This window comes from Nerophis ophidion, linkage group LG12 (genome assembly GCF_033978795.1).
Source record: "Nerophis ophidion isolate RoL-2023_Sa linkage group LG12, RoL_Noph_v1.0, whole genome shotgun sequence".
Classification (NCBI taxonomy): Eukaryota; Metazoa; Chordata; class Actinopteri; order Syngnathiformes; family Syngnathidae; genus Nerophis; species Nerophis ophidion.
This window is the reverse complement of record NC_084622.1, coordinates 4,601,033-4,626,895: the sequence shown is the minus strand read 5'-3', so window position 1 is coordinate 4,626,895 and position 25,863 is coordinate 4,601,033. Positions and strand designations below refer to the sequence as shown.

Sequence of the window (25,863 nt, the reverse complement as noted above, 5' to 3'; positions counted from 1 at the left end):
TATGATGAGGTGGCGACTTGTCCAGGGTGTACACCGCCTTCCGCCCGATTGTAGCTGAGATAGGCGCCAGCGCCCCCCGCCACCCCAAAAAGGGAATAAGCGGTAGAAAATGGATGGGATGGATTAATCGTAGCGTGTGTGTGATCTGAGTGTGAATGTTGTCTATCTGTGTTGGCCCTATGATGAGGTGGCGACTTGTCCAGGGTGTACACCGCCTTCCGCCCAATTGTAGCTGAGATAGGCGCCAGCGCCCCCCGCCACCCCAAAAGGGAATAAGCGGTAGAAAATGGATGGATGGATAATCGTAGCGTGTGTGAAGATATCTAAATCCTAACAATGTATTCTAACCAAACAAAAAAAAACTATTTCAGATCCCCCTCAACACTTTGCTACGTCCGCCCCGGAGTTGCTGCTTCTCAACTTCTTTCCGGTCCGACTATCGCCTTATTGGCCCTTTAACTCCAACATTTGAGCAACATTGTGTTAACAGAACGTTATTTTAACTCCAACGCTCACAATAAGAGGTAATTAGCGCAGTTCATATCGTAGCTTGCCGTAATGTTAGCCAACCTTTAAGCTAAATCAAGTAGCATCCAATAGGTTATATAATTGGCAGCGTTATTTCGCATGTTTTATTGTAACACCTTATATTGGCATTTATTGTTCTAATTTTGTTTGTAATGGTTATCTTAATCTTTTACGTCATCGGCAGTACGTGTAACGGGTGCTAAACAAACGAGCATATATGTAACAGGTGTGACTCAGCGCGGCGGGACGAGGTTTAGCGTCTACTAATGTAAACAACCGCGAGTGTTTCTTACCACAAAGTAGTTCAATAGTTTCCCTTCTTTTACAGGCTTGCATCAATATCGCAGGTCACTTCTGCAGACATGCTTTCAGCTTTGAGATACCTGCTGTCCAAGGTGATATCTCCGCTGTGGAGGACCGCACAGGTGGAGGCCAAAGGCGGCCCAAGCGATGCTGCAGGTAGGTCACTAGCAAACTTTGCTTCTCAAATTTAAACACCAATGAATCAGCTTCCTTTATTTCTTTTTTTTAGTTTATTTAGTTTAATACATCACGCAATTTCATATCCGTTCACTTCACATCAGTGGTTCTCAAATGGGGGTACTTGAAGCTATGACAAGGGGTACGTGAGATTTTGAAAAAATATTCTAAAAATAGCAACCATTCAAAAATCCTTTATAAATATATTTATTGAATAATACTTTAACAACATATGAATGTAAGTTCATACCAGGGGCGTCACTAGATCTAATACTGTACTGGGGCAAAAATAAGTCATGTGAGCGTGCAAAGCGCGCAAGCAAAAACATTTTTACCACTTATTTATCATAAAAAATACATAAATAGTGCTTTAAACTATGAAATCATATCAGATTATGTTGTATGGATCTTTGATTAACCACCTGAAATTAGCTAATGCATTTGACCTACTTGTGCACTTTTTTACTCCAGACTTCAAAACCACTACTGGTAAAAGCAAAAAGGAAGAGCAATTAATCTTTTTGAAATATTTATTGCAGTAATCATATGCAAATTTAACATCTACAAAAGTAAGACAAAAAATAAAGCACCCCTACATCTCTGGGTTCTTTTATATTATTTAATTTCCATTTATGGCAATGTGGCTAATCCTATTTCAGATACACAAAACTATAAAATATACACAAAACAATAAAGCCACAGTAGTAGAATAAATGAACAACTCTTGTGTGTCTGTTCAGGGAATCATTTTCTGAGAAGTAAACTGTAACGTCTCCTTTTCATTTTTGCAAAGTGGTCAATCACTCTGGACAGACATGGAAATATTACAGTAACTGTTATACAGTTGACCAGTGGTTCCCAACTGGTGGGTCGTGACATAAAAGTGGATTGTGTGTCATTTTCAGTGAGTCGCAGTCAGATGTGTGCATGAAAAAAAAAAGTTTAGGGAGAAAAAAATGAAATCGTGGCAACAAAACCAGATTATTTTAGCCTTTTTTCTAGTGACTATTAGTGAGTATTTTAGCAAAAGGCAAACCGACTAACAAGTTGGAGGAGGACTCAGGACAAACATGGAAATATATTTTAATAAAATCTAAATGGGGCAACAAAACCCGATATTTTCAGCCATCTTTCTGAAAACAAATACAGAAATATTACTATTTTTTCTGGAAACAAAACCAGATGCTTTAGCTGTAGCTATTTTTCTGGTGACAAAACAAGATTATATTAGTCAAAGTCGCACCGATTAAAGAGACAAATTTGGCTCACGACTTCATATGGAAAAATGTTTTTCTTCCTGAAGATAAAGCATTTGATAAGCACTCAACTCACACATGCTTACTCCAAATCATCATTGATGCAGAACCAGCAGACAATAACCAACATTATGTTTCATGTTGATTGGAAATTCCCCCGACAGCTCGTACAGCAAATGAATATGTTTGTCTTGATACAAGGAATAACGTTAGCAAACTTAGCATCAATTTAAGAATATTATGTTGCCTAGCTAGGACTTCACTTACATCTCTCATTCCTGCTGCTTCCTCTCTGCTGCAGGCAAATAACTTTCTGATATCCATCTGGGAGTTACAGTTTGAGTCAAATCAAAATAATGTAATTAACAAATTGTTGTCGGCTAACGTTACCTACCTCAGCGGTGATTCGCATCGCCTCTCTCTCTCTCTCAACCGAAGTCTGACCCACACGTGAATAAATTACCATATTAATTAGCCATGTGCTCACTGTTTCGTGGAGTGAATACAGTAGCAATCAATTACCATACTAAGTAGTTTGTGCGCTGTTGTCTATGTTATGTAGACTTAAAACTCTGAAGCGTTTTCTTTTTTATTGGTGAAATTTTTACTGGGGCACTGCAGATCAACAGTGGGGCACGTGCCCCACTGAAATATGTCTGGCGACGCCCCTGGTTCATACAATGTGGAAAAAAATACAACAATGCAATATTCAGTGTTGACCGCTAGATTTTTTGTGGACATGTTCCATAAGTATGGATGTTAAAGGCCTACTGAAATGAGATTTTCTTATTTAAACGGGGATAGCAGGTCCATTCTATGTGTCATACTTGATCATTTCGCGATATTGCCATATTATTGCTGAAAGGATTTAGTAGATAACATCGACGATAAAGTTCGCAACTGTCGGTGCTAAGAGAAATGCTCTGCATCTACAGGAAGTCGCAGACAATAACGTCACGTGTTGATGGCTCTGTCACGGCAAATTTCTTCCCCCTACAAAAACCTCCCCCCCCCCATTTACTTCTGGGGTCATGATTAAAACAGATGTTTTTTTAACGCTATATTACAAAAATATAACGCTACATTATAAAAATACAGAGGTTTTGTTAACGTTATATTGTAAAAAAATTAAAAAAACAATTTACAAACACAAGCTATGGGATGACTTAAGAGGAAACGTAACCCCGGAAGTAAATGCGTCATCCCATAGCTTGTGTTTGTAAATTGTTTTTTGAATTTTATTTTTCATTTTTTATAATATAGCGTTAATAAAACTTCTGTATTAATTATGACCCCGGAAGTAAAGGTTTTTGTTGGGGGGAAAAAATTTGGCGTGACAGGTCCTCACATATTTACATTGATTTTAATGGGAGCCTGCAACAAACAGTGCTTTTCGGACCGAGAAAACGACAATTTCCCCATTAATTTGAGCGAGGATGAAAGATTCTCGTTTGAGGATATTGATAGCGACGGACTAGAAAAAAAACAAAAAACAAAACGAGTTAAAAAAAACAAAACGCCATTGCATTGGGAAGGATTCCTATATTTTTTAAACTCATTTACTAAGATAATTCTGGGAAATCCCTTATCTTTCTATTGTGTTGCTAGTGTTTTAGTGAGTTTAATAGTACCTGATAGTGTGTTGACGCGCAGTGTCTCTGAAGGAAGTCACAAAGCTGCAGCAGGACGGAAGCTCCGCTGATATCCGGTAAGAAGCGACTTTTTAACCGCAATTTTCTCACCGAAACCTGCTGGTTGACATTTGGTCTGGATTCATGTCTGCTTGATCGCGCTGTGATCCACAGTAAATTTTCACCTCCTGGAATTTTAAACAAGTAATCACCGTGTGTTTGTGTGACTAAAGGCTAAAGCTTCCCAACTCCATCTTTCTACTGTGACTTCTCCAATATTAATTGAACAAATTGCAAAAGATTCAGCAACACAGATGTCCAAAATACTGTGTAATTATGCCGTTAAAGCAGATGACTTTTAGCTGAGTGTGTGCGTAGTGCTCATAGTTCCTGAAACCCTGTGACGTCTTGCGTATATGTCATCATTACACGACGTTTCAAAGACGAAACTCCTGGTAAATTTAAAATTGTAATTTAGTAAACTAAAAAGGCCGTATTGGCATGTGTTTCAATGTTAATATTTCATCATTGATATATAAACTATCAGACTGCGTGGTGGGTAGTAGTGGGTTTCAGTGGGCCTTTAAAAATTTATTTTTGTGTGGAGAAATGTTTACAATTAAGTTCATGAATCCACATGGATCTCCATTACAATCCCCAAAGAGGGCACTTTAAAGGCCTACTGAAATGAGATTTTCTTATTTAAACGGGGATAGCAGGTCCATTCTATGTGTCATACTTGATCATTTCGCGATATTGCCATATTTTTGCTGAGAGGATTTAGTAGAGAACATCGACGATAAAGTTCGCAACTTTTGGTGCTGATAAAAAAGCCTAGCCTTTACCGTAAGTTGCAGACGATGACTTCACAAGGGTGAGGGCTCCTCAGGTCCTCACATTGTTAATAATGGGAGCCTCCAGCAGCAAGAGCTATTCGGACCGAGAAAACGACAATTTCCCCATTAATTTGAGCGAGGATGAAAGATTCGTGGATGATGATATTGATAGGGAAGAACTAGAAAATAAAAAAATAAAGTTGATTGCATTGGGACGGATTCAGATGTTTTTAGACTCATTTACTAGGATAATTCTGGGAAATCCCTTATCTTTCTATTGTGTTGCCAGTGTTTTAGTGAGATTAAATAGTACCTGATAGTCGGAGGGGTGCGTCCACTGGTGTCTTGAGGCCAGTCTCTGAGGGAAGTTAACGTCAGCTGCATGGACGGCGCAAGCTCAGCTGATATCCGGTAAGAGGCGACTTTTTACCACAATTTTCTCACCAAAACCTGCCGGTTGACAAGTGGTCGGGAACCATGTTCGCTTGACCGCTTTGATCCATAGTAAAGCTTCACCTCCGGGAATTTTAAACAAAGAATCACCATGTGTTTGTGTGGCTAAAGGCTGAAGCTTCCCAACTCCATCTTTCTACTTTGACTTTTCCATTATTAATTGAAGAAATTGCAAAAGATTCAGCAACACAGATGTCCAGAATACTGTTTAATTGCGCGATGAAAAGAGACGACTTTTAGCCGCAAATGGTGCTGCGCTATTTCCTGACAGTCCGTGGCGTCACGCGCACGTGTCATCATTCCGCGACGTTTTCAACAAGAAACTCCGCGGAAAATTTAAAATTGCAATTTAGTAAACTAAACGGGCCGTATTGGCATGTGTTGCAATGTTAATATTTCATCATTGATATATAAACTATCAGACTGCGTGGTCGGTAGTAGTGGGTTTCAGTAGGCCTTTAAGTTGATGATTACTTTTATGTGTAGAAATATTTATTTATAACTGAATCGCTTGTTTATTTTTCAACAAGTTTTTAGTTATTTTTATATCTTTTTTTCCCCAAATGGTTAAAGAAAGACCACTACAAATGAGCAATATTTTGCACTGTTATACAATTTCATAAATCAGAAACTGATGACATAGTGCTGTATTTCACTTCTTTATCTCTTTTTTTCAACCAAAAATGCTTTGCTCTAGTTAGATGGTACTTGAATTTAAAAAAATGTTCACAGGGGGTACATCACTGAAAAAAGGTAACATGCTGAGATTAAGAATATCTTATTTTCGATAAGGTTGAAAATGTTTCTCATAAATCTTCTTTGTACTTTGTCAGCACTATTGATTTCAACAACCTCTTAAACTAGATCATTTCAGTACATTGTTTAACTTCTCTATTTAACTCGTTCCATAATTTAATTCCACATTCTGATAATCCCGGGCTCGGGATCTTTCAGTGTGGACTTTGCCTGTTCTCCTGGTACTCCGGATTCCTCCAACTTCCAAAGATATGCACCCTGGGATAGGTTGATTGGCAACACTAAATTGGCCCTAGTGTGTGAATGTTGTCTATCTGTGTTGGCCCTGTGATGCGGTGGCGACTTGTCCAGTGTGTACACCGCCTTCCACCCAAATGCAGCTCAGTTAGGCTCCAGCACCCCCCACGACCCCAAAAGGGACAAGTGTTAGAAAATGGATGGATGGATGGATGGTTATGCTAAAGGTTCAAAGTGTTGTACATGCAAACACATGTTTTAAATTAGATTTTACTCCAAGGTTCTATTTTTCCTCTTTAGTAGAGAAGAATTGGTGTACATTCTTTGGTAGCAGGTTACAGTTTGCTTTGTACATACAAACCCTGTTCCCATATGAGTTGGGAAATTGTGTTAGATGTAAATATAAATGGAATACAATGATTTGCAAATCATTTTAAACCCATATTCAGTACAATATGCTACAAAGACAACATATTTGATGTTCAAACTGATAAACTTTTTTTTTTTTTTCAATTAATCATTAACTTTAGAATTTGATGCCATTAACACTTGACAAAGAAGTTGGGAAATGTGGCAATACATACTGATAAAGTTGAGAAATGCTCATCAAACACTTATTTGGAACATCCCACAGGTGTGCTGGCTATTTTGGAACAGGTGGGTGCCATGTTTGGGTATAAACACCGCATCCCAAAAAATGCTCAGTAATTCACAGATGGGGCGAGGGTCACCAATTTGTAAGCAAATTGTCGAACAGTTTTAGAACAAAATTTCTCAAGCTATTGCAAGGAATTTAGGGATTTTACCATCTACGGTCCGTAAAATCATCAAAAGGTTCAGAGAATCTGGAGAAATCACTGCACGTAAGCAATGATATTACGGACCTTTGACCCCTCAGGCGGTACAGCATCAAAATCCGACATCAGCGTGTAAAGGATATCACCACACGGGCTCAGGAACCAATTTATCAACAACACCAAGGAACGCCGCTGGCTTCGCTGGGCCCGAGCTCATCTAAGATGGACTGATGCAAAGTGGAAAAGTGTTCTGTGGTCTGACGAGTCCACATTTCAAATTATATTTGGAAACTGTGGACGTGGTGTCCTCCGGAACAAAGAGGAAAATAACCATCCGGATTGTTATAGGCGCAAAGTTCAAAAGCTAGCATCTGTGATGGTATGGGGGTGTACTAGTGCCCAAGGCATGGGTAACTTACACATCTGTGAAGGCCCCATTAATGCAGAATGGTCCATACAGGTTTTTGGAGCAACATATGTTTTTAACAATATTATGGACCCCCCTGCTTATTTCAGCAAGACAATTGCAAGCCAAGTGTTAAAACAGCGTGGTTTCGTAAAAAAAGAGTGGCCCGCCTGCAGTCCAGACCTGTCTCCCATGGAAAATGTGTGGCGCATTATGAAGCGTAAAATACGACAGCGGAGACCCCGGACTGTTGAACGACTGAAGCTCAACATAAAACAAGAATGGGAAATAATTCCACTTTCAAAACTTCAACAATTAGTTTCCTCTGTTCCCAAGCGTTTGAGTGTTGTTAAAAGAAAAGGTGATGTAACACAGTGGTGAACATGCCCTTTCCCAACTACTTTGGCACATGTTGCAGCCATGAAATTCTAAGTTAATTATTATTTGCAAAAAAAAATAAAGTTTATTAGTTTGAACATCAAATAGCTTGTCTTTGTAGTGCATTCAACTGAATACGGGTTGAAAAGGATTTGCAAATCATTGTATTCCGTTTTTATTTACATCTTACACAATTTCCATACTCATATGGAAACTGGGTTTGTAATTTTAGCTGTTGGCAATTTTATAAAATCAAACTTCAAAAATGTTTTACTCAATAAATAAAGGGTTTGTATGTTCTTTACATCCAAAAGTATATATCATTCTAAGTGATCTTTTTTTGTAAATAACAAATGACGCGCACATTTGTAGTTGTTTCCCCATAATTCTGCACAATAACTGAGAAATGGTAACACTATCGAGCAGTAGAGAATATGAAGTGATTTTTGGCCCAGGACGTATTTTCCTTTGTTCATTATTGAAATGTTTCTTGCCACCTTATTTTGTATATGACCTTTCAACTTAATTTTATTGGCCTTCCAGACTCGGAGAGCATTAGCCACGTTCGCGAAGGCGTTGTGACCGATCTGGGCCTTGACCACGGCCTGATCGACGGTGCCATCTACTTCACGAGTGACATGGTGCTGGGTGGGGCTCCGCTCAAAGAAGGTGATGCGGTGACCTGCATAGCCGTAAAAGATGGCGCACAAGGCGGGTGGAAAGCCCGAAGGGTGAGCCCCACTGATGTCTGTCTATGTATGTATACAGCGCCACTTTTTTATTAAAATATCCACTACTGTGGGATGAAGTTTTTTTCGAACATTTATACAGTTTCAATATAATATATTCATCATTATTTATTTTTATGCCTTTTATGAAAATGCATAAACACATGCCAGTTCACACTTTCATTGCTTTTTTTGTTGTTTATAATATGATCAGAAAGAAGCAGATGGAAGAATAATTTTCTTATATTAAACATGGTAGACTCCATCGCTTTTTTAATTAAAATATCCACTACTGCGGGTTGAAGTTTATTTCCAAAATGTATACACTGTCAATATAGCTTATTAAACATTATTTCTTTTTATTCCTTTCATGAAAATGCATAAATACTTGCCAGTTCACACTTTCATTGCTTTTTTGTTGTTGTTTCTTATATGATCAGAAAGAAGCAGATGGAAGAATAATATTGTTATATTCATCTGCCCCCTTTTTTAACACATTATTTTAGATGACTTAGTCACTGTTCCCTCCACCAACACTCGAACGCCAATATGCTTTTTAATATCCGTTTAAGCATTTTTACAATGACACGTCCAATCAAAATCAAAAATCTGTTCGATATAATGCCAGTTGTCTTTTTTTGTAACTCTTTTTAAATTCAAAAATATTGTTGCAACTTTCTTTAGAGAATTCCATGCTTTCACACCAGCAACAGGCAAGCATCCATCCATTCATCTTCTTCTGCTTATCCGAGGTCGGGTCGCGGGGGCAACAGCCTAATCAGGGAAACCCAGACTTCCCTTTCCCCAGCCACTTCGTCTAGCTCTTCCCGGGGGATCCCGAGGCGTTCCCAGGCCAGTCGAGAGACATAGTCTTCCCAACGTGTCCTGGGTCTTCCCCGTGTCCTCTTACCGGTTGGAAGTGCCCTAAACACCTCCCTAGGGAGGCGTTCTGGTGGCATCCTGACCAGATGCCCGAACCACCTCATCTGGCTCCTCTCGATGTGGTGGAGCAGCGGCTTTACTTTGAGCTCCTCCCGGATGGCAGAGCTTCTCACCCTATCTCTAAGGGAGACCCGCCACACGGCGGAGGAAACTCATTTCGGCCGCTTGTACCCGTGATCTTATCCTTTCGGTCATGACCCAAAACTCATGACCATAGGTGAGGATGGGAACGTAGATCGACCGGTAAATTGAGAGCTTTGCCTTCCGGCTCAGCTCCTTCTTCACCACAACGGATCGGTACAACGTCCGCATTACTGAAGACGCCGCACCGATCCGCCTGTCGATCTCACGATCCACTCTTCCCCCACTTGTGAACAAGACTCCTAGGTACTTGAACTCCTCCACTTGGGGCAGGGTCTCCTCCCCAACCCGGAGATGGCACTCCACCCTTTTTGGGGCGAGAACCATGGACTCGGACTTGGAGGTGCTGATTCTCATTCCGGTCGCTTCACACTCGTCTGCAAACCGATCCAGTGAGAGCTGAATATCTTGGTCAGATGAAGCCATCAGGACCACATCATCTGCAAAAAGCAGAGACCTAATCCTGCGGTAACCAAACCGGAACCCCTCAACGCCTTGACTGCGCCTAGAAATTCTGTCCATAAAAGTTATGAACAGAATCGGTGACAAAGGACAGCCTTGGCGGAGTCCAACCCTCACTGGAAATGTGTTCGACTTACTGCCGGCAATGCGGACCAAGCTCTGGCACTGATCGTACAGGGAGCGTACCGCCACAATAAGACAGTCCGATACACCATACTCTCTGAGCACTCCCCACAGGACTTCCTGAGGGACACGGTCGAATGCTTTCTCCAAGTCCACAAAGCACATGTAGACTGGTTGGGCAAACTCCCATGCACCCTCAAGAACCCTGCCGAGAGTATAGAGCTAGTCCACAGTTCCACGACCAGGACGAAAACCACACTGTTCCTCCTGAATCCGAGGTTCGACTATCCGGCGTAGCCTCCTCTCCAGTACACCTGAATAAACCTTACCGGGAAGGCTGAGGAGTGTGATCCCACGATAGGTGGAACACACCCTCCAGTCCCGCTTCTTAAAGAGAGGATCCACCACCCCGGTCTGCCAATCCAGAGGTACTGCCCCCGATGTCCACGCGATGCTGTAGAGTCTTGTCAACCAAGACAGCCCCACAGCATCCAGAGCCTTAAGGAACTCCGGGCTGATCTCGTCAACCCCCGGGGCCTTGCCACCGAAGAGATTTTTATCTACCTCAGCGACCTCAGCCCCAGAAATAGGAGAGTCCACCACAGATTCCCCAGGCACTGATTCTTCATAGGAAGACGTGTTGGTGGGATTGAGGAGGTCTTCGAAGTATTCCTTCCACCTATTCACAACATCCGCAGTTGAGGTCAGCAGAACACCATCCGCACCATACACGGTGTTGATAGTGCACTGCTTCCCCTTCCTGAGGCGGCGAACGGTGGTCCAGAATCGCTTCGAAGCCGTCCGGAAGTCGTTTTCTATGGCTTCCCCGAACTCCTCCCATGTCCGAGTTTTTGCCTCAGCGAACGCTGAAGCCGCACACCGCTTGGCCTGTCGGTACCTGTCCACTGCCTCCGGAGTCCTATGAGCCAAAAGGACCCAATAGAACTCCTTCTTCAGCTTGACGGCATCCCTCACCACCGGTGTCCACCAAGGGGTTTTAGGATTGCCGCCCCGACAGGCTCCAACTACCTTGCGGCCACAGCTACGATCAGCCGCTTTGACAATAGAGGTGCGGAACATGGTCCACTCGGACTCAATGTCCAGCACCTCCCTCGTGACATGTTCGAAGTTCTTCCGGAGGTGGGAATTGAAACTTTCTCTGACAGGAGACTCTGCCAGACGTTCTCAGCAGACCCTCACAATGCGTTTGGGCCTGCCAGGTCGGTCCGGCATCCTCCCCCACCATCGCAGCCAACTCACCACCAGGTCGTGATCGGTAGAAAGCTCCGACCCTCTCTTCACTCGAGTGTCCAAAACATAAGGCCGTAAATCCGATGACACAACTACAAAGTCGATCATGGAAATGCGGCCTAGGGTGTCTTGGTGCCAAGTGCACATATGGACACCCTTATGTTTGAACATGGTGTTTGTAATGGACAAATTGTGACGAGCACAAAAGTCCAATAACAAAACACCACTCGGGTTCAGATCCGGGCGGCCATTCTTCCCAATCACGCCTCTCCAGGTTTCACTGTCGTTGCCAACATGAGCGTTGAAGTCCCCCAGTAGGACAAGGGAATCACCCGGGGGAGCACTATCCAGTACTCCCTCGAGTGTACCCAAAAAGAGTGGGTACTCTGAAGTGCCGTTTTGTGCGTAAGCACAAACAACAGTCAGGACCCGTCCCCCCACCCGAAGGCGGGGGGAGGCTACCCTTTCGTCCACTGGGTTGAACTCCAACGTGCAGGCTTTAAGCCGGGGGGAAACCAGAATTGCCACCCCAGCCCGTCGCCTCTCACTGTCGGCAACGCCAGAGTGGAAGAGGGTCCAGTCCCTCTCGAGAGAAGTGGTTCCAGAGCCCTTGCTGTGCGTCGAAGTGAGTCCGACTATATCCAGCCGGAACTTCTCCACTTCGCGCACTAGCTCAGGCTCTTTCCCCCCCAGTGAGGTGACGTTCCACGTCCCAAGAGCTAGCTTCTGTAGCCGAGGATCGGACCGCCAAGTGCCCTGCCTTCGGCTGCCGTCCAGCTCACATTGCACCCGACCTCTATGGCCCCTGCTATGGGTGGTGAGCCCATTGGAGGGGTGACCCACGTTGCATCTTCGGGCTATGCCCGGCCGGGCCCCATGGGAACAGGCCCGGCCACCAGGCGCTCGCCATCGTGCCCCACCTCCGGGCCTGGCTCCAGAGGGGGGCCTCAGTGACCCGCGTCCGGGCGAGGGAAATCTGGGTCCATGTTTTATCTTCTTCATAGAGGTCACAGGCAAGCACATTTGTTTTAAATTTGTTTGCACTCTTGGATGTTCAAAGTCATACAGCCATCTGTGATTCTTATATTCAGATGTGCACACGAATAACTTTTTTTAAGTCCTTCGAGAGAACTTTATTTCTAGCTTTGAACATCACTAATAGAGTATGCAATTCTACAATGTCTAAGTTGTAATATTCCTGACCTAATGAAGAGTGGATTTGTGTGGTCTTTATAGCCTACTTTAAAAACGATACAAATTGTTCTTTTCTGTAAAAGAAATAAAGGCATTAAGTTACTGTGATATGTATTTGCCCATAGTTCTGCACAATAATTAAAATAAGATAGAATAATTGAGCAATATAACATTCTCGTTGTATTAAAGGGGAAACAGTATTTAACCTTGTTCAAAATATATTGCACAACAACATACCCGGAAAGTAGTAGGAAGAAGTGGAGCTTAATTGTTATACCCCTTTTAGGGCCCTAACACAGTGATTCTCAACCTTTTTTCAGTGATGTACCCCCTGTGAAAATTTTTTTAATTCAAGTACCCCCTAATCAGAGCAAAGTGTTTTTGGTTGAAAACAAGAGATAAAGAAGTGAAATACAGCACTATGTCATCAGGTTCAGATTTATGAAATTGTATAAGAGTGCAAAATATTGCTCATTTGTAGTTGTCTTTCTTGAACTATTTGGAAAAAAAGATACAAAAATAACTGAAAACTAAACAAGTGATTCAATTATAAATAAAGATTTCTACGAATAGAAGTAATCATCAACTTAAAGTGCCCTCTTTGGGGATTGTAATAGAGATCCATCTGGATTCATGAACTTAACTCTAAATATTTTACAAAAAAATTAATCTTTAACATCAATATTTATGGAACATGTCCACAAAAAAACCTAGCTGTCAACACTGAATATTGCATTGTGGGATTTCTTTTCACAGTTTATGAACTTACATTCATATTTTGTTGAAGTATTATTCAATAATTATATTAATAATGGAATTTTGTATTCTTGCTATTTTTTTAATAGTTTTAAAAAAATCTCATGTACCCCTTGGCATACCTTCAAGTACCCCCAGGGGTACGCGTACCCCCATTTGAGAACCACTGCCCTAACACATACATTTACTTCTTCTTCCCAATTTGTAACACAATTTACGTCAAGGATTTTTAATTACAACAGTTCTGGTAAAAAAATGTTAAGTCAGTTATGATTTACTTAATGTCTTATTTTCAGTGAGTTCAAAAAATTTGGCACAATTCTTCTCCCTGGTAAGTTGTAAACACTTGTAGTTTGAATAGCCTCTTAAACTGAATATTAATTAGTACATTGACTTCTTTGCTTAAACCATTCCATAATGTAATTCTTCATAATAATATGTTTAAGGTTTAAAGCAGTGGTTCTTAACCTTGTTGGAGGTACTGAACCCTACCAGTTTCATATGCGCATTCACCAAACCCTTCTTTGGTGAAAAATAAAATGTTTTGGGTTTTTTTTCAAACTAAAGACAGTTATTTTATTTTAATTTTTTTACTGGTGCACAAAACGAACCATGTATGAACATCACCTTGTTCAAAGAACAAAACCAACACAGTGCACGAACTCACAAAAATTTCACACCTGGAAATCAGATGGATAATTAGAGGGAATATTGTTCGGGGGTAGAGATGTCCGATATTCCGACATTGTCCAGCTCTTAATTACCGATTCCGATATCAACCGATACCGATAAATACAGTCGTGGAATTAACACATTATAATGCCTAATTCTGTTGTGATGCCCCGCTGGATGCATTAAACAATGTAACAAGGTTTTCCAAAATAAATCAACTCAAGTGTTGGGAAAAAAAGTGCCAACATGGCACTGCCATATTTATTATTGAAGTAACAAAGTGCATTATCTTTTTTAACATTCCGCAAAACAGCAGCTTGGAATTTGGGACATGCTCTCCCTGAGATAATCCTGATACCTACTACAACTATGGGAAATACTATACTTTGACTTTCACAAAGTGCATTATTATTTTTAAACAGGTCTCAAAACAACAGCTACAAAAACAATGAAGGCACACAACGTCAGTCCAGAGTGTACTAAAGTAATAAAGTAAACAATAACATAATCCTCATTTAGTGCAAGACTGCATGGTACTACTTTTTTTTAATGTTTGCTTTTCATTCATCTTCCGCTTGTATTCATCGTGTGTCTACTTATGATTGTTGAAGAGGTGGGAGATCAAATTGCTCGTATTAAAGGAAGACGTCTTGGTTCCTCCTCGCATAACCAACTTTTTGCAGTCTTTCCAAATTGCCAGTTTTTTATCCGTCAGAGACACGTTAAAATAATCTCAAACCATAGACCTGGTGTCGTTAGTCAGTCACCGAGCGAGCTCGCTTGTTGGCCACGGCTACAGCATTGGCAACAACACACTCTTGCTTTTTGTTATGCTCCGCTCGCGGCGGTTTGATGAGGTCATCAAGCGTCGCCAGTAAACCTCTCATGCTGCAACTCCTGTGTTGTGTGTGGGAGAGGGGAGAGGGTAGGGACTGCTGACTGGGAGGCGCAACTGCTCTGTACTTCTCCATATGTTCGTGCACCGCTCCGTACAGCAGTGTTTTAAAAAGTCATTAATTTCACTTTTTGAAACCGATACCAATCATTTCCAATATTACATTTTAAAGTATTTATCGGCCGATAATATCGGCGGGGCAATATTTTCGGACATCTCTATTTGGGGGTATCCGTAATACGCCAAGAGGGAGAAGTTTTTATTTACACGATGAGTTGGGTGTGTCTTGACCTCTGCGGCGGAGGTTCCGCCAAAGCCCTGAGACTGACTCACCGAACCCCTTAGGGTTTGCTCGAACCCAAATTAAGAACCACTGGTTTAAAGTATTTTGTACATGCATGAATGTGTTTGAAGTTAGATTTTTATTTTATGAATATATTTGGTCTCTTTCATTGAGAACAATTGTTTTACATTCTTGGCTTGGATATCAGTTTATCATTTGCCTTGAGCATCATTTTAGATGTTTCCAAATGCACCAAATCATTGAATTACAATACGTTTGATTTAATAAATAAAATGTTTGTATGTTCTCTATACCCAACATTATGTATTATTCTAACTGTCCTTTTTTGTAACACAGAGATTGAAGTGTACTTTTGTAGTTATTTCTCCATATTACTACTCTATAACTAGTAATGCAAATGAACAGTAAAGAATACAAAGTGATTTTTGGTCTAGAAAATGGTTTTGCTTTATTTATAGAAACACTTACTCCCACTAATGTTCTTAAAATCCTGTTATATATTTTTAATGAAATTTCCAGCTCATTTTATCATCTATTATTACTTGAAAAAATTTGATTTCTTTCACCCTTTCAATATTTACTTAGTCTATTTGTATTTGTTTGACTTTCTCTTCTACTGTTGCCGAATAGTATTATTTTAGTTTAACTAAGTTTACTTTTACTGAAAAGATAGTCTGTTTTTGTCAAACCTTCTCTTTAATGTGTTAATTTATTCTGTTTATTGTATTAACTTCTGTTTTTTCTCTCCGGAACAAAACACATCTGTTCAAACATTGAACAATTTTGGTCCTAGTATCGATCACTTGGATAAGCCGCAAGATCTTTTTAGGACTGGTGACATATTTTCACCTATCCTCACGTATTGCTTCTTGTTGGTTAAGTATCTCCATCCAGTTGAACACCAATCCTCAGATCCCATACGTTCTAATTTGTTGATTAAGATATTGTGATTAATTGTGCCAACGCATTGGTACTGTATATTGTACTGTAGTTCAACTGACACCTTTGTAATGAAATTATGTGGTTTTACTGCCTCTGATTCGTTGTAATGTAATGTTAAAAATGGCTGCAATTTAACCCCTTCATCCTGCTTTTCTGCAACAAATAGAAAATCAATCAAAGTTTATTTATACAGCACTTAATCACAAATGTCCCAAAAGGCTGCAAATATATAAGATAAGCAATTAAATTTAGCTTCGGTGATACACGCAAAAATGTCTTATTTTATAATTGTACAAAGCAGTTTGCAAGAAAATAATATGTTGTCCGTGTCTTTGGTTATGATTCCCGGGCACGGCCACTGCTCCCCTCACCTACCAGGGGTGAACAAGGGGATGGGTCAAATGCAGAGGACAAATTTCGCCACACCTATTGTGTGTGTGACAATCATTGGTACTTTAACTTTAACTAAAGTGTTTTAATCCTGCTTTTTTTTAAGGTGTCAATGATATTCGACGCTTGGGAGACCAGAGATGGGACGTCCTTGGAGGAAGATTGCGCTCGGCTGCGTCCTCTTATCGGCAGCATCACGTCATTGGACAGAGAGGGTGGCTACATCAACCAGAACACTTACTTCCCACGCTGTAGTTTGTGCGAAGGTAAGAGTGATTCATAAATATACAGAATAAAATGCAGGCATGTGAAATTTCCACAAAAACGCAGTACTCAGTGTTTTTCAAACAATAATTTTCGGGTCAAAATTTCACTTCCACGTTGTTCTAATGAAATATCAAAAATATGATCAAAACACAATTTTTTTAACTCTCTCCTCAGCCGCAGGTACTCAATGTTCCTCTTGCCTAAACGCCGCACTGAGTTGCAGGACAAGGAGACGATAAGGAATACCGAAACAAGCTCGCGAGTTAGCTAACCATCTCGCTAGCTTACTTGTCTCTATTCGCTCTCCGATCCACAACGTTGACGGTTGTCTACTTTGCTGCTAGGCATATTTGGATGATCACAATCCCAATAATGTTAGTTCCGAACCAGTTATAGTTCTAGAGCATTTAAAAACATGGTCTGCCAGTGTCCAAAATCTGCCCCACTGGAAGTCCCAAGTAAGGCTGGGCGATATGGCCTTTTTTTAATATCGCAATATTTTTAGGCCATATCGCGATATATGATATATATCTCTGTATTTTGCCTTAGCCTTGAATAAACACTTGATACATATAATAACAGCAGTATGATGATTCTGTGTGTCTACATTAAAACATTCTTGTTCATACTACATTAATATATGCTCATTTTAAACTTTCATGCAGAGAGGGAAATCACAACTAAGTTTATTTACCAAAACTTATTTATTAAAGTTTTTAGCAGGTGACTTTTCGAATGATGCTACATATTAGCAGTAATGCTACACTTGACAAATTAAAGTTGTATATTTGACATATTCCCACTTGAAGCCGAACCACCGCCAGACGATGGACCCCGTGCTGTTTTTCTTGGGAATTAATTCTTCCTTCATTTGTTACCAGATTCGCACCTTTGCAACAGTCCGCTAGCATCACAGCTAACGTTAGCCACGCTACTACTTCATTGCTGGGCGAGGGCGTATACGTATGTGATGTATGACGTGACAGTATGTGACATGTGTAAGAACCTGCGCTTACACTCTGTGAGAAGGAGACACAAGAAGGAGTGGGAAGAGCCTGTAGTGCAGGGGTGGGCATTACGTCGATCGCGATCGACTGGTCGATCTCGGAGGGTGTGTCAGTCGATCTCAAGCCAGGCATTAAAAAATAGACATAAAAATGGGCAATCATCAATCATACCAAGACTTCACTTTCGTCAGTTGTTTGACATTCTCGGCACCCGAGGATCTTGTGAGATGACGCTGGCTGCTGCGAGCTCATATTTAAGAAAAAAATCACTAACAGGGCGGACGCATAGAAACACATTTTATTTCTAGAGACTCCATACCTACTGTCAAAACTCTAAAGACCGACTGCACAGTTCCTGTCTTCACCATAAAATACCTGTTTCATCCTGCCTGTGCTAACAAAATAAGAGTCTCAGAAAGCTAGCGTGCACAAGCTAGCAAGCTACGGAGTTTGATGCCAATGTATTTCTCCCCCGCCCTCAGCGACCGCTTTCTCACTTGCTTGCCCACCCGCACACTCACTGACGTCACTTACCTGCTGCCAGACATTAAAGGGCCACACACATATGCTACTCTCATAACAAAGTGTTTAAAAACGAGTATGCAAGTTGGACAAATGAGATGCCAAATCCAACCACTTTCATGTGGTATTGGACAGAAAGGAGGACTTTTTTTTTCCTCCATTTGAAAATGCGGACGTTATCAGGACCACTGTCTAATTCCAATCAATGCAAGTCATCAGAATCAAATACACCAACTTATATTCTTGTCTTTATGAAAGAAAGGAATCTATGTGTGTTAAACATGCTTGTATTATCATTAAACACCATTAACTTGTTAACAAAAATGTCTCTTTCATAAATAAATAAATATAAATTATAAATAGGAATGAGGTAGATCTCCTCGACTTGGTCAATTGAAAAGTAACTCGCCTGCAGAAAAAGTGTGAGCGCCCCTGCTGTAGTGTAATGCAGCTAAAAACAACTGCGTGAGAACGTATACTCGAATATCACGATATAGTCATTTTCTATATCGCACAGAGACAAACCCGCGATATATCGCATATATTGATATATCGCCCAGCCCTAGTCCCAAGTTAAAAAAAAGTTGTTTATTATCCATCCATCAATCCATTCATTTTCTATCACTTGTCCCTTTCGAGGTCGCAGGGGGTGCTGGAGCCTATCTCAGCTACATTCGGGCGAAGGTGGCGTACAACCTGGACAATATTAAATTATTATTATTATTTTTAAAAAAATTTTTTCATCTGTCCTTTCTAGCCCATCCAACAATCCATTTTCTACCGCTTTTTACTCTTGGGGTCTCCTAGCTGCTCAGGCAAATCATGTGGTCTAAAAATGTATTTTCCCATGGATAACGTGACGTCAAGTGCGTGTTCTTTCAGTCAATTAGTGCGCAAGGAAAAAAATGCTGAAAACGTTGGGGAAACGTAAAATAGTTTCCGAGTGTAGAGTTTTGACTTTTTGCAGTTTGTCCAATCTGCAAAAAATAATTTAACATTCGGCGACACTATGAAACTCGCCACGGAGGGCACTATGTGAACTTGCTGAGCAAAGTGAGAGGAGAAACGCTGCAAATGCCAAACCGTGTTTAAACGCTGTTGCGGAGGAGGTGTGTCTGGACAAAAAAGATGCTCTGTACGCGGTGAGTCTGTCCGCATCTACAATTACAATTACCATATACCGTATTTTCCTGACCATAGAGCGCAGTGCCGATGAATGGTCTTTTTTTCATCTTTTTTCATATATTAGGCGCACCGGATTATAGGACGCGTTACAGGAGTCATATTATTATTGTTTTCTAAATGTAAAACATTTCCTTGTGGTCTACATCTGTGGTCCCCAACCACCGGGCCGCAGAATAATTTTATTATTAAAAAAAAAAAAAAAAAAAAGAACTGTTTTTATTTTTATTAAATCAACATAAAAAACACAATATACACTTACAATTAGTGCACCAACCACAAAAACCTCCCTTTTCATGACAAAAACCTCCCTTTTTCATGACAAAGACGAAAAAAATAAAAAAGGACACCCCCCCAACGGCTCAGCTGCTTCTTCACCACAACGGATCGATACAGCATCTGCATTACTAAAGACGCGGCACCGATCCGCTATTCCCTCACTCGTGAACAAGACTCCGAGATACTTGAACTCCTCCACTTGGGACAAGATCTCCTCCCCAACCCGGAGATGACACTCCACCTTTTTCCGGGCGAGAACAATGGACTAGGACTTGAAATTGCTGATTCTCATCCCAGTCGCTTCACACTCTGCTGCGAACCGATCCAGAAAACCTCATCCAGAAACAACACCGGAAATATGTACCGTGAAAAACCGGACGACCGGAACTCTAATAACTAAAGTTCTTTTGGTGTATAATGTAAACTCAGAAATGGCAACAGTGGGAGATGAATGTCCCATAACAAGAAGATAGGCCATTTTCTGGTCACACTTAACATTATGCCACGTACCAAATAAAATAGCTTCGAGGTGGGTCAGCTCAACCAAACGTATTCCTTACATTAGGCGCACGGGGTTATAAAGCGCACTGTCGAGTTTTGAGGAAATAGAATTTCACATTACATTTTCAATGATAATAATGTTAGTAAATTATCTCCCAAAAAAAAAAAGTGGTTTATTACAAAACCAAAACTAGTGAAGTTGGAACGTTGTGTTAATGGTAAATAAAAACAGAATACATCCATCCATTTTCTACCGCTTGTCCCTTTCGGGGTTGCGGGGGGTGCTAGAGCCTATCTCAGCTGCATTCGGGCGGAAGGCGCTTACACCCTGGACAAGTCGCCACTTCATCGCAGGAGCAACACAGATGGACAACATTCACACTCACATTCACACACTAGGGCCAATTTAGTGTTGCCAATAAACCTATACCCGGGTGCATGTTTTTGGAGGTGGGAGGAAGCCGTAGTACATCCATCCATCCATCCATTTTACTACCGCTTGTCCCTGTCGGGTTTGCGGGGGGGTACTGGAGCATGGTTTTTAGATAATTTCAACCTATATTTAATTGAATACACTGTAAAGACAAGATACTTTACGTTCGAACTGGTAAACGTTGTATTGGCACATAAGTGTAAAAACGACAGCAAAAATTGGTTGGTAGATGAGAATAAATCTGAAGATAAAATATAGTGCAATAATGCACCCAATTGCATGAAATGTAGTACAGTGTTTTCTCGCTACAACATGGTTCATTTGATTCGGCCTCGCTGTTACACTGATTTATTTGCGTGTGTAATTTTTTACAGTGTAGCATTCTTTTTTTTTTCTTTTTTTTTACAATGTATGAATGCGCATTGTGATCTAAGTCCTGATTCACTCTGGGACTGTAGACCATTGTCAATCAATCTTCTTCATGCCATGTGTCCCGTAAAGTACAGAATGTGTTCAGCTTGCCTAATTTACAAAATTGTTTGGTGCGAACATACATATATTGTACAGAACTGTAAACGAAAAAAACATAATAAATAAAAAATACAAAAAAACCTGTCAACGAAAAAACATGCACAGTAAATGGGAATAAAAAAAGCCATCATGTAAATGAAAAAACATAGTGTAAACAAAATGATATATATAATGTACGAAAATTCATATAAAAAAACAAAAAAAAAACTTCTACTACTCGGATTTCACTTAAAGCGGGTATTTTTGGGGACGTAACCCCAGCGTTCAAGGATTGATTTTCAAAATTGTCTTTTGGGGTTAGTGTGGCAGCACTTTGTGCTGATAAAAAATGTCCTCTTTTTTTGCCCCCCCCTCAATTTCCCAATTTTTTTCCTCAAAGGGTGCTCTAATCCCTGTAAGTGATTAATACATTTAAAAAAGGTTTGATCTACATCAGGCCTGGGCAATTATTTTGACTCGGGGGACCAAATTTTTAGAAAATGTGTCTGAGGGCCGGAAAAAAAGGTTTAAGGTTCAAAGTTTATTCGTCACATGCAGAGTACACCACAGTAAAGTGCTTTTTTCCATGCTCTTCAGACTAATACAAAACCTCACAATAATGTCTCATTGAATGTTAAAAGCGTCATGACAAACCGCCTTAAAAAACGGAATGGATTTTTTTTTTTTTTTTACTGAATGAGACACCCTGAATGTACATGAAAATAAAGAATGTTACAATATCAACTGAAGGATAAAACACTAAATATTGACAACATATGAATGCCACACCCCCTCTCCATCCACATATTTTACAATCAAGTGAAATGCAACAGACAGTGATATATGAACTTAAAGGGTAAAAAAGAAAACACCTACAATTTGATATATCACTAAGCTTTACAACTTTGCTGAAAAAATCTCCTTCCACATCTGTCCCTGACACCCACATTTCAGACTCTGGAAACACTCACTGTGTTTAGATGACCATAGTAACTAATTAGATGACCATAGTATTGATTGAAACTTTTATTAGTAGATTGCACAGAACAGTACATATTCCGTACAATTGACCACTAAATGGTAACACCCGAATAAGTTTTTCAACTTGTTTAAGTCGGGGTCCACGTAAATCAATTCATGGTAACAAGTAACTAGTATATGATGCAGATACCAAGCATTGAAAGACTTGGTACTTTCGGTCATTAGAAAACATCACTGCACACCATAATGGCAGCTACACTTTTCATCTTAAAGATCTAAAAAACATATTCGGGAATGTCCGGCGGGCTAGATTGAAAAGCTTAACAGGCCGCTTGTGGCCCCAACCATTAATTTGCCCAGGTCTGAACTATATTAATATGCTTGGATTAACTGTTAGAGTGTAACTACTGGTAATAAAAATGGATCAAACCGGGAGCGCGTGGATTGCCTGGAACTTTAAATACACGAGCATAGTTTTTAGCGTCATAGCTCGGTTGGTAGAGTGGCTGTGCCAGTAACTTGAGGGTTGCAGGTTCGATTCCCGCTTCTGCCATCCTAGTCACTGCCGTTGTGTCCTTGGGCAAGACACTTTACCCACCTGCTCCCAGTGCCACCCACACTGGTTTAAAATGTAACTTAGATATTGGGTTTCACTATGTAAAGCGCTTTGAGTCACTAGAGAAAAGCGCTATATAAATATAATTCACTTCACTTCACTTTTGCACGGCCGCAACAATGGCACGCATATGAAAGTGGTGGTTGTTATCTGTGTGGCATTAAACATAGGATTTGTATTTTTTTATTTTTTATTTTTTATCAAAGCACCTGTGTTAAAAGTGCAGTTTCATTGTTGATAATGGGAATCTACTAGAAAAAAGAATAAAGGTTATGGCATGTAGGAAAATTGTTTATATCAAACTATTTTTACTAAAATACACATTGGGGTTAATAAGTGTTTAATATGATAACACCATTAGTTAAACAAACTAGTCAAAAGACTATCCGATTACTAAAATAATCGATAGCTGCAGCCCAAATACAGAATGGAATATACAGTCGTCCCTGGCCACATCGCTCTTCAAATATTGCAGCTTCACCTCATCGTAGATTTAAAAAACATTTTTCAAAGCATATTCTACAACATGTTTGCCCTAAAATAAACCCTTTAAAACATATATATGGTGAAAAGAATCTGCAGTAGTTGTTTGGTCTAATTTTGGGCAATATAAATATTGCCATGGTTGTCAAAGTTAATGGGGAACTGCACTTTTTTGGGAATTGTGCCTATAGTTCACAATTTTTATGAGGGACAAGAAGATAAATATTTTTTTTTTCCTTTCTAACTTACAAAAAAAACGACTCGTTTTTGGTGGCTATCAGTGAAGTAATGGAAGCAATCAATTGTACCTCTAAATCACTTTTTAAAATGCATTCAAAAACCGTCAATACTTCATTTACCTTCCGTAACCTGTATAATACCCAAACAATAGATAGATAGATAGCACTTTATTGATTCCTTCAGGAGAGTTCCTTCAGGTGACTTTACTGGAAGAGTGAACACTGAGGAACTCTTTTTGTGGCGTAGTAACACATGGGTGTGCTACGGTATTAGCCGTAAAAGCTAACTATGGAAAGAGACAAGTTAGTTTCTACGTCAGCACGAAACACGTTAGAGTTTGTAATGCACAACACTGTAATACGACACCAATCTGTAAAAACATGAACAATCATATTACTGTATCTGTAAACTATTAGCCCACATTTTATGTTTTGTTTGTACACAGCTAGCTAGACAGTAGTGTACGGTGATGTGGTGCATGAATCGGAAATAAAAAATGGAAAAAAGGACGCCGAAGAATTAGTCCCGGCTGTGCTTATAATGACCAAAATGTGGTAAATATTGTACTTATTACATACTGTTACGACGGTGTCTGTTACTAAATTTTATATATATATATATATATATTTGCAGTGTGTATATTGTGCATATTACATATTGGTATGAGGGTGTATGTTACTACGCTATATGTTAATATACTTGCAGTGTGTTTATGAAATTTTGATGGAGGGTTTTGAAGGCTACTCCCATCAGTCGCAACTTGCGTTTTTTATCTTTAAAATTCGAAGAAAAAAAAGACGTGTGTTCTTGTCTTTTGTAATGATTGTGAACGATAGGCAAAATTAAAAAAAGGGCTATTTACCTTTAAAGATACCACTGATACGTCTTTTAGACTACGATACCAATATTCAGGGTGTCCCCAAAAAAATGGACATAATTTATTCTGTAGTATGAGTACATCTTTCCGAAACTCTTATACCAATGGTGATGATATTTTTTTCTTTATGATGCCAAATGTGAATGTTTGATGTGTTTGATACGTGATACCACATGGAATGCTTAAGATATAAAGGAGGGGGGCGCTGGCGCCTATCTCAGCTACAATTGGGCGGAAGGCGGTGTACACCCTGGACAAGTCGCCACCTCATCGCAGGGCCAACACAGATAGACAACATTCACACACTAGGGCCAATTTTAGTGTTGCCAATCAACCTATCTCCAGGTACATGTCTTTGGAAGTGGGAGGAAGCCGGAGTACCCGGAGGGAACCCACGCATTCACGGGGAGAACATGCAAACTCCACACAGAAAGATCCCGAGCCTGGGATTGAACCCAGGATTGCAGGACCTTCGTATTGGGGCGCAGACTCACTAACCCTTCTGCCACCGTTAAGCCCGAATTAACACATTATTGTGCTTAATTTTGTTGTGATGCACAGCTGGATGCATAAAACAATGTAACAAGGTTTTCCACTATAAATCAACTCAAGTTATGGAAAAAAATGACAACATGGCACTGTGTGGTTGGGGTGGCGGGGTTTGGTGGTAGCGGGGGGTGTATATTGTAGCATCCCGGAAGACTTCGTGCTGCAAGGTATTCTGGGTATTTGTTATGTTGTGTTTATGTTGTGTTACGGTGCGGATGTTCTCCCAAAATGTGTTTGTCATTCTTGTTTGGTGTGGGCTCACAGTGTGGCACATATTTGTAACCGTCTTAAATTTGTTTATACGGCCACCCTCAATGTGACCTGTATGGCTGTTGACCAAGTATGCCTTGCATTCTCTCGTGTGTGCGTGCGTGAAAAACGCAAATGTGACTGTGCCGACACGCATAGACAATTTCTTTAAGGTTTATTGGTGCTCTGCACTTTTTGATACCGATAACCTAGAAAACCGATACCGATAATTTCCAATATTACATATCAAAGCATTTATCGGCCGATAATATCGGCAGGCCGATATTATCCGACATCTAGTTACAATGCATTAAAAAAAGATCCATCCGTCATGTCTTTCATAATGATTGTGAACAAGCAATATTTAAAAAAAAAAAAAAAAATAAGTGCAGTTCTCTATTAATAAACTCCTCTAGGTTTTGCTCACATGTGCTTTCTTTTATTTAGACTCAGCGAGTTGGTGGTATGCAAAACACTCATCGCAAAAATGTGTTTTAAGAACTCCAAGACAAGATAAAGTACAAATATCAAAATAATGCTTAAATGAGGAATACTTAATAACGTTAAAAGTAGGGCTGCAACTAACAATTATTTTGATAGTCGATTAGT

The 25,863-nt window shown here is 40.2% G+C and overlaps 1 protein-coding gene across 4 annotated transcripts in view; it reads left to right on the top strand.

Annotated features, from left to right (window-relative positions):
* The first annotated feature begins 368 nt into the window (after nucleotides 1-368).
* The window catches only part of mov10l1 (Mov10 like RNA helicase 1), a 58,555-nt gene continuing 33,060 nt past the window's right edge, over nucleotides 369-25,863 (top strand). The window contains exons 1-4 of one of the 4 annotated variants that reach the window (XM_061916724.1): nucleotides 369-524; nucleotides 857-987; nucleotides 8,302-8,489; nucleotides 16,665-16,824. In XM_061916724.1, the coding sequence (XP_061772708.1) occupies nucleotides 891-987; nucleotides 8,302-8,489; nucleotides 16,665-16,824 (445 nt within the window). In that variant the 5' untranslated portion in view covers nucleotides 369-524; nucleotides 857-890. Of the gene's footprint in view, nucleotides 525-656; nucleotides 797-856; nucleotides 988-8,301; nucleotides 8,490-16,664; nucleotides 16,825-25,863 lie in introns of those variants that run through there. The other 3 variants (XM_061916725.1, XM_061916723.1, XM_061916722.1) reach the window with 3 other exon arrangements.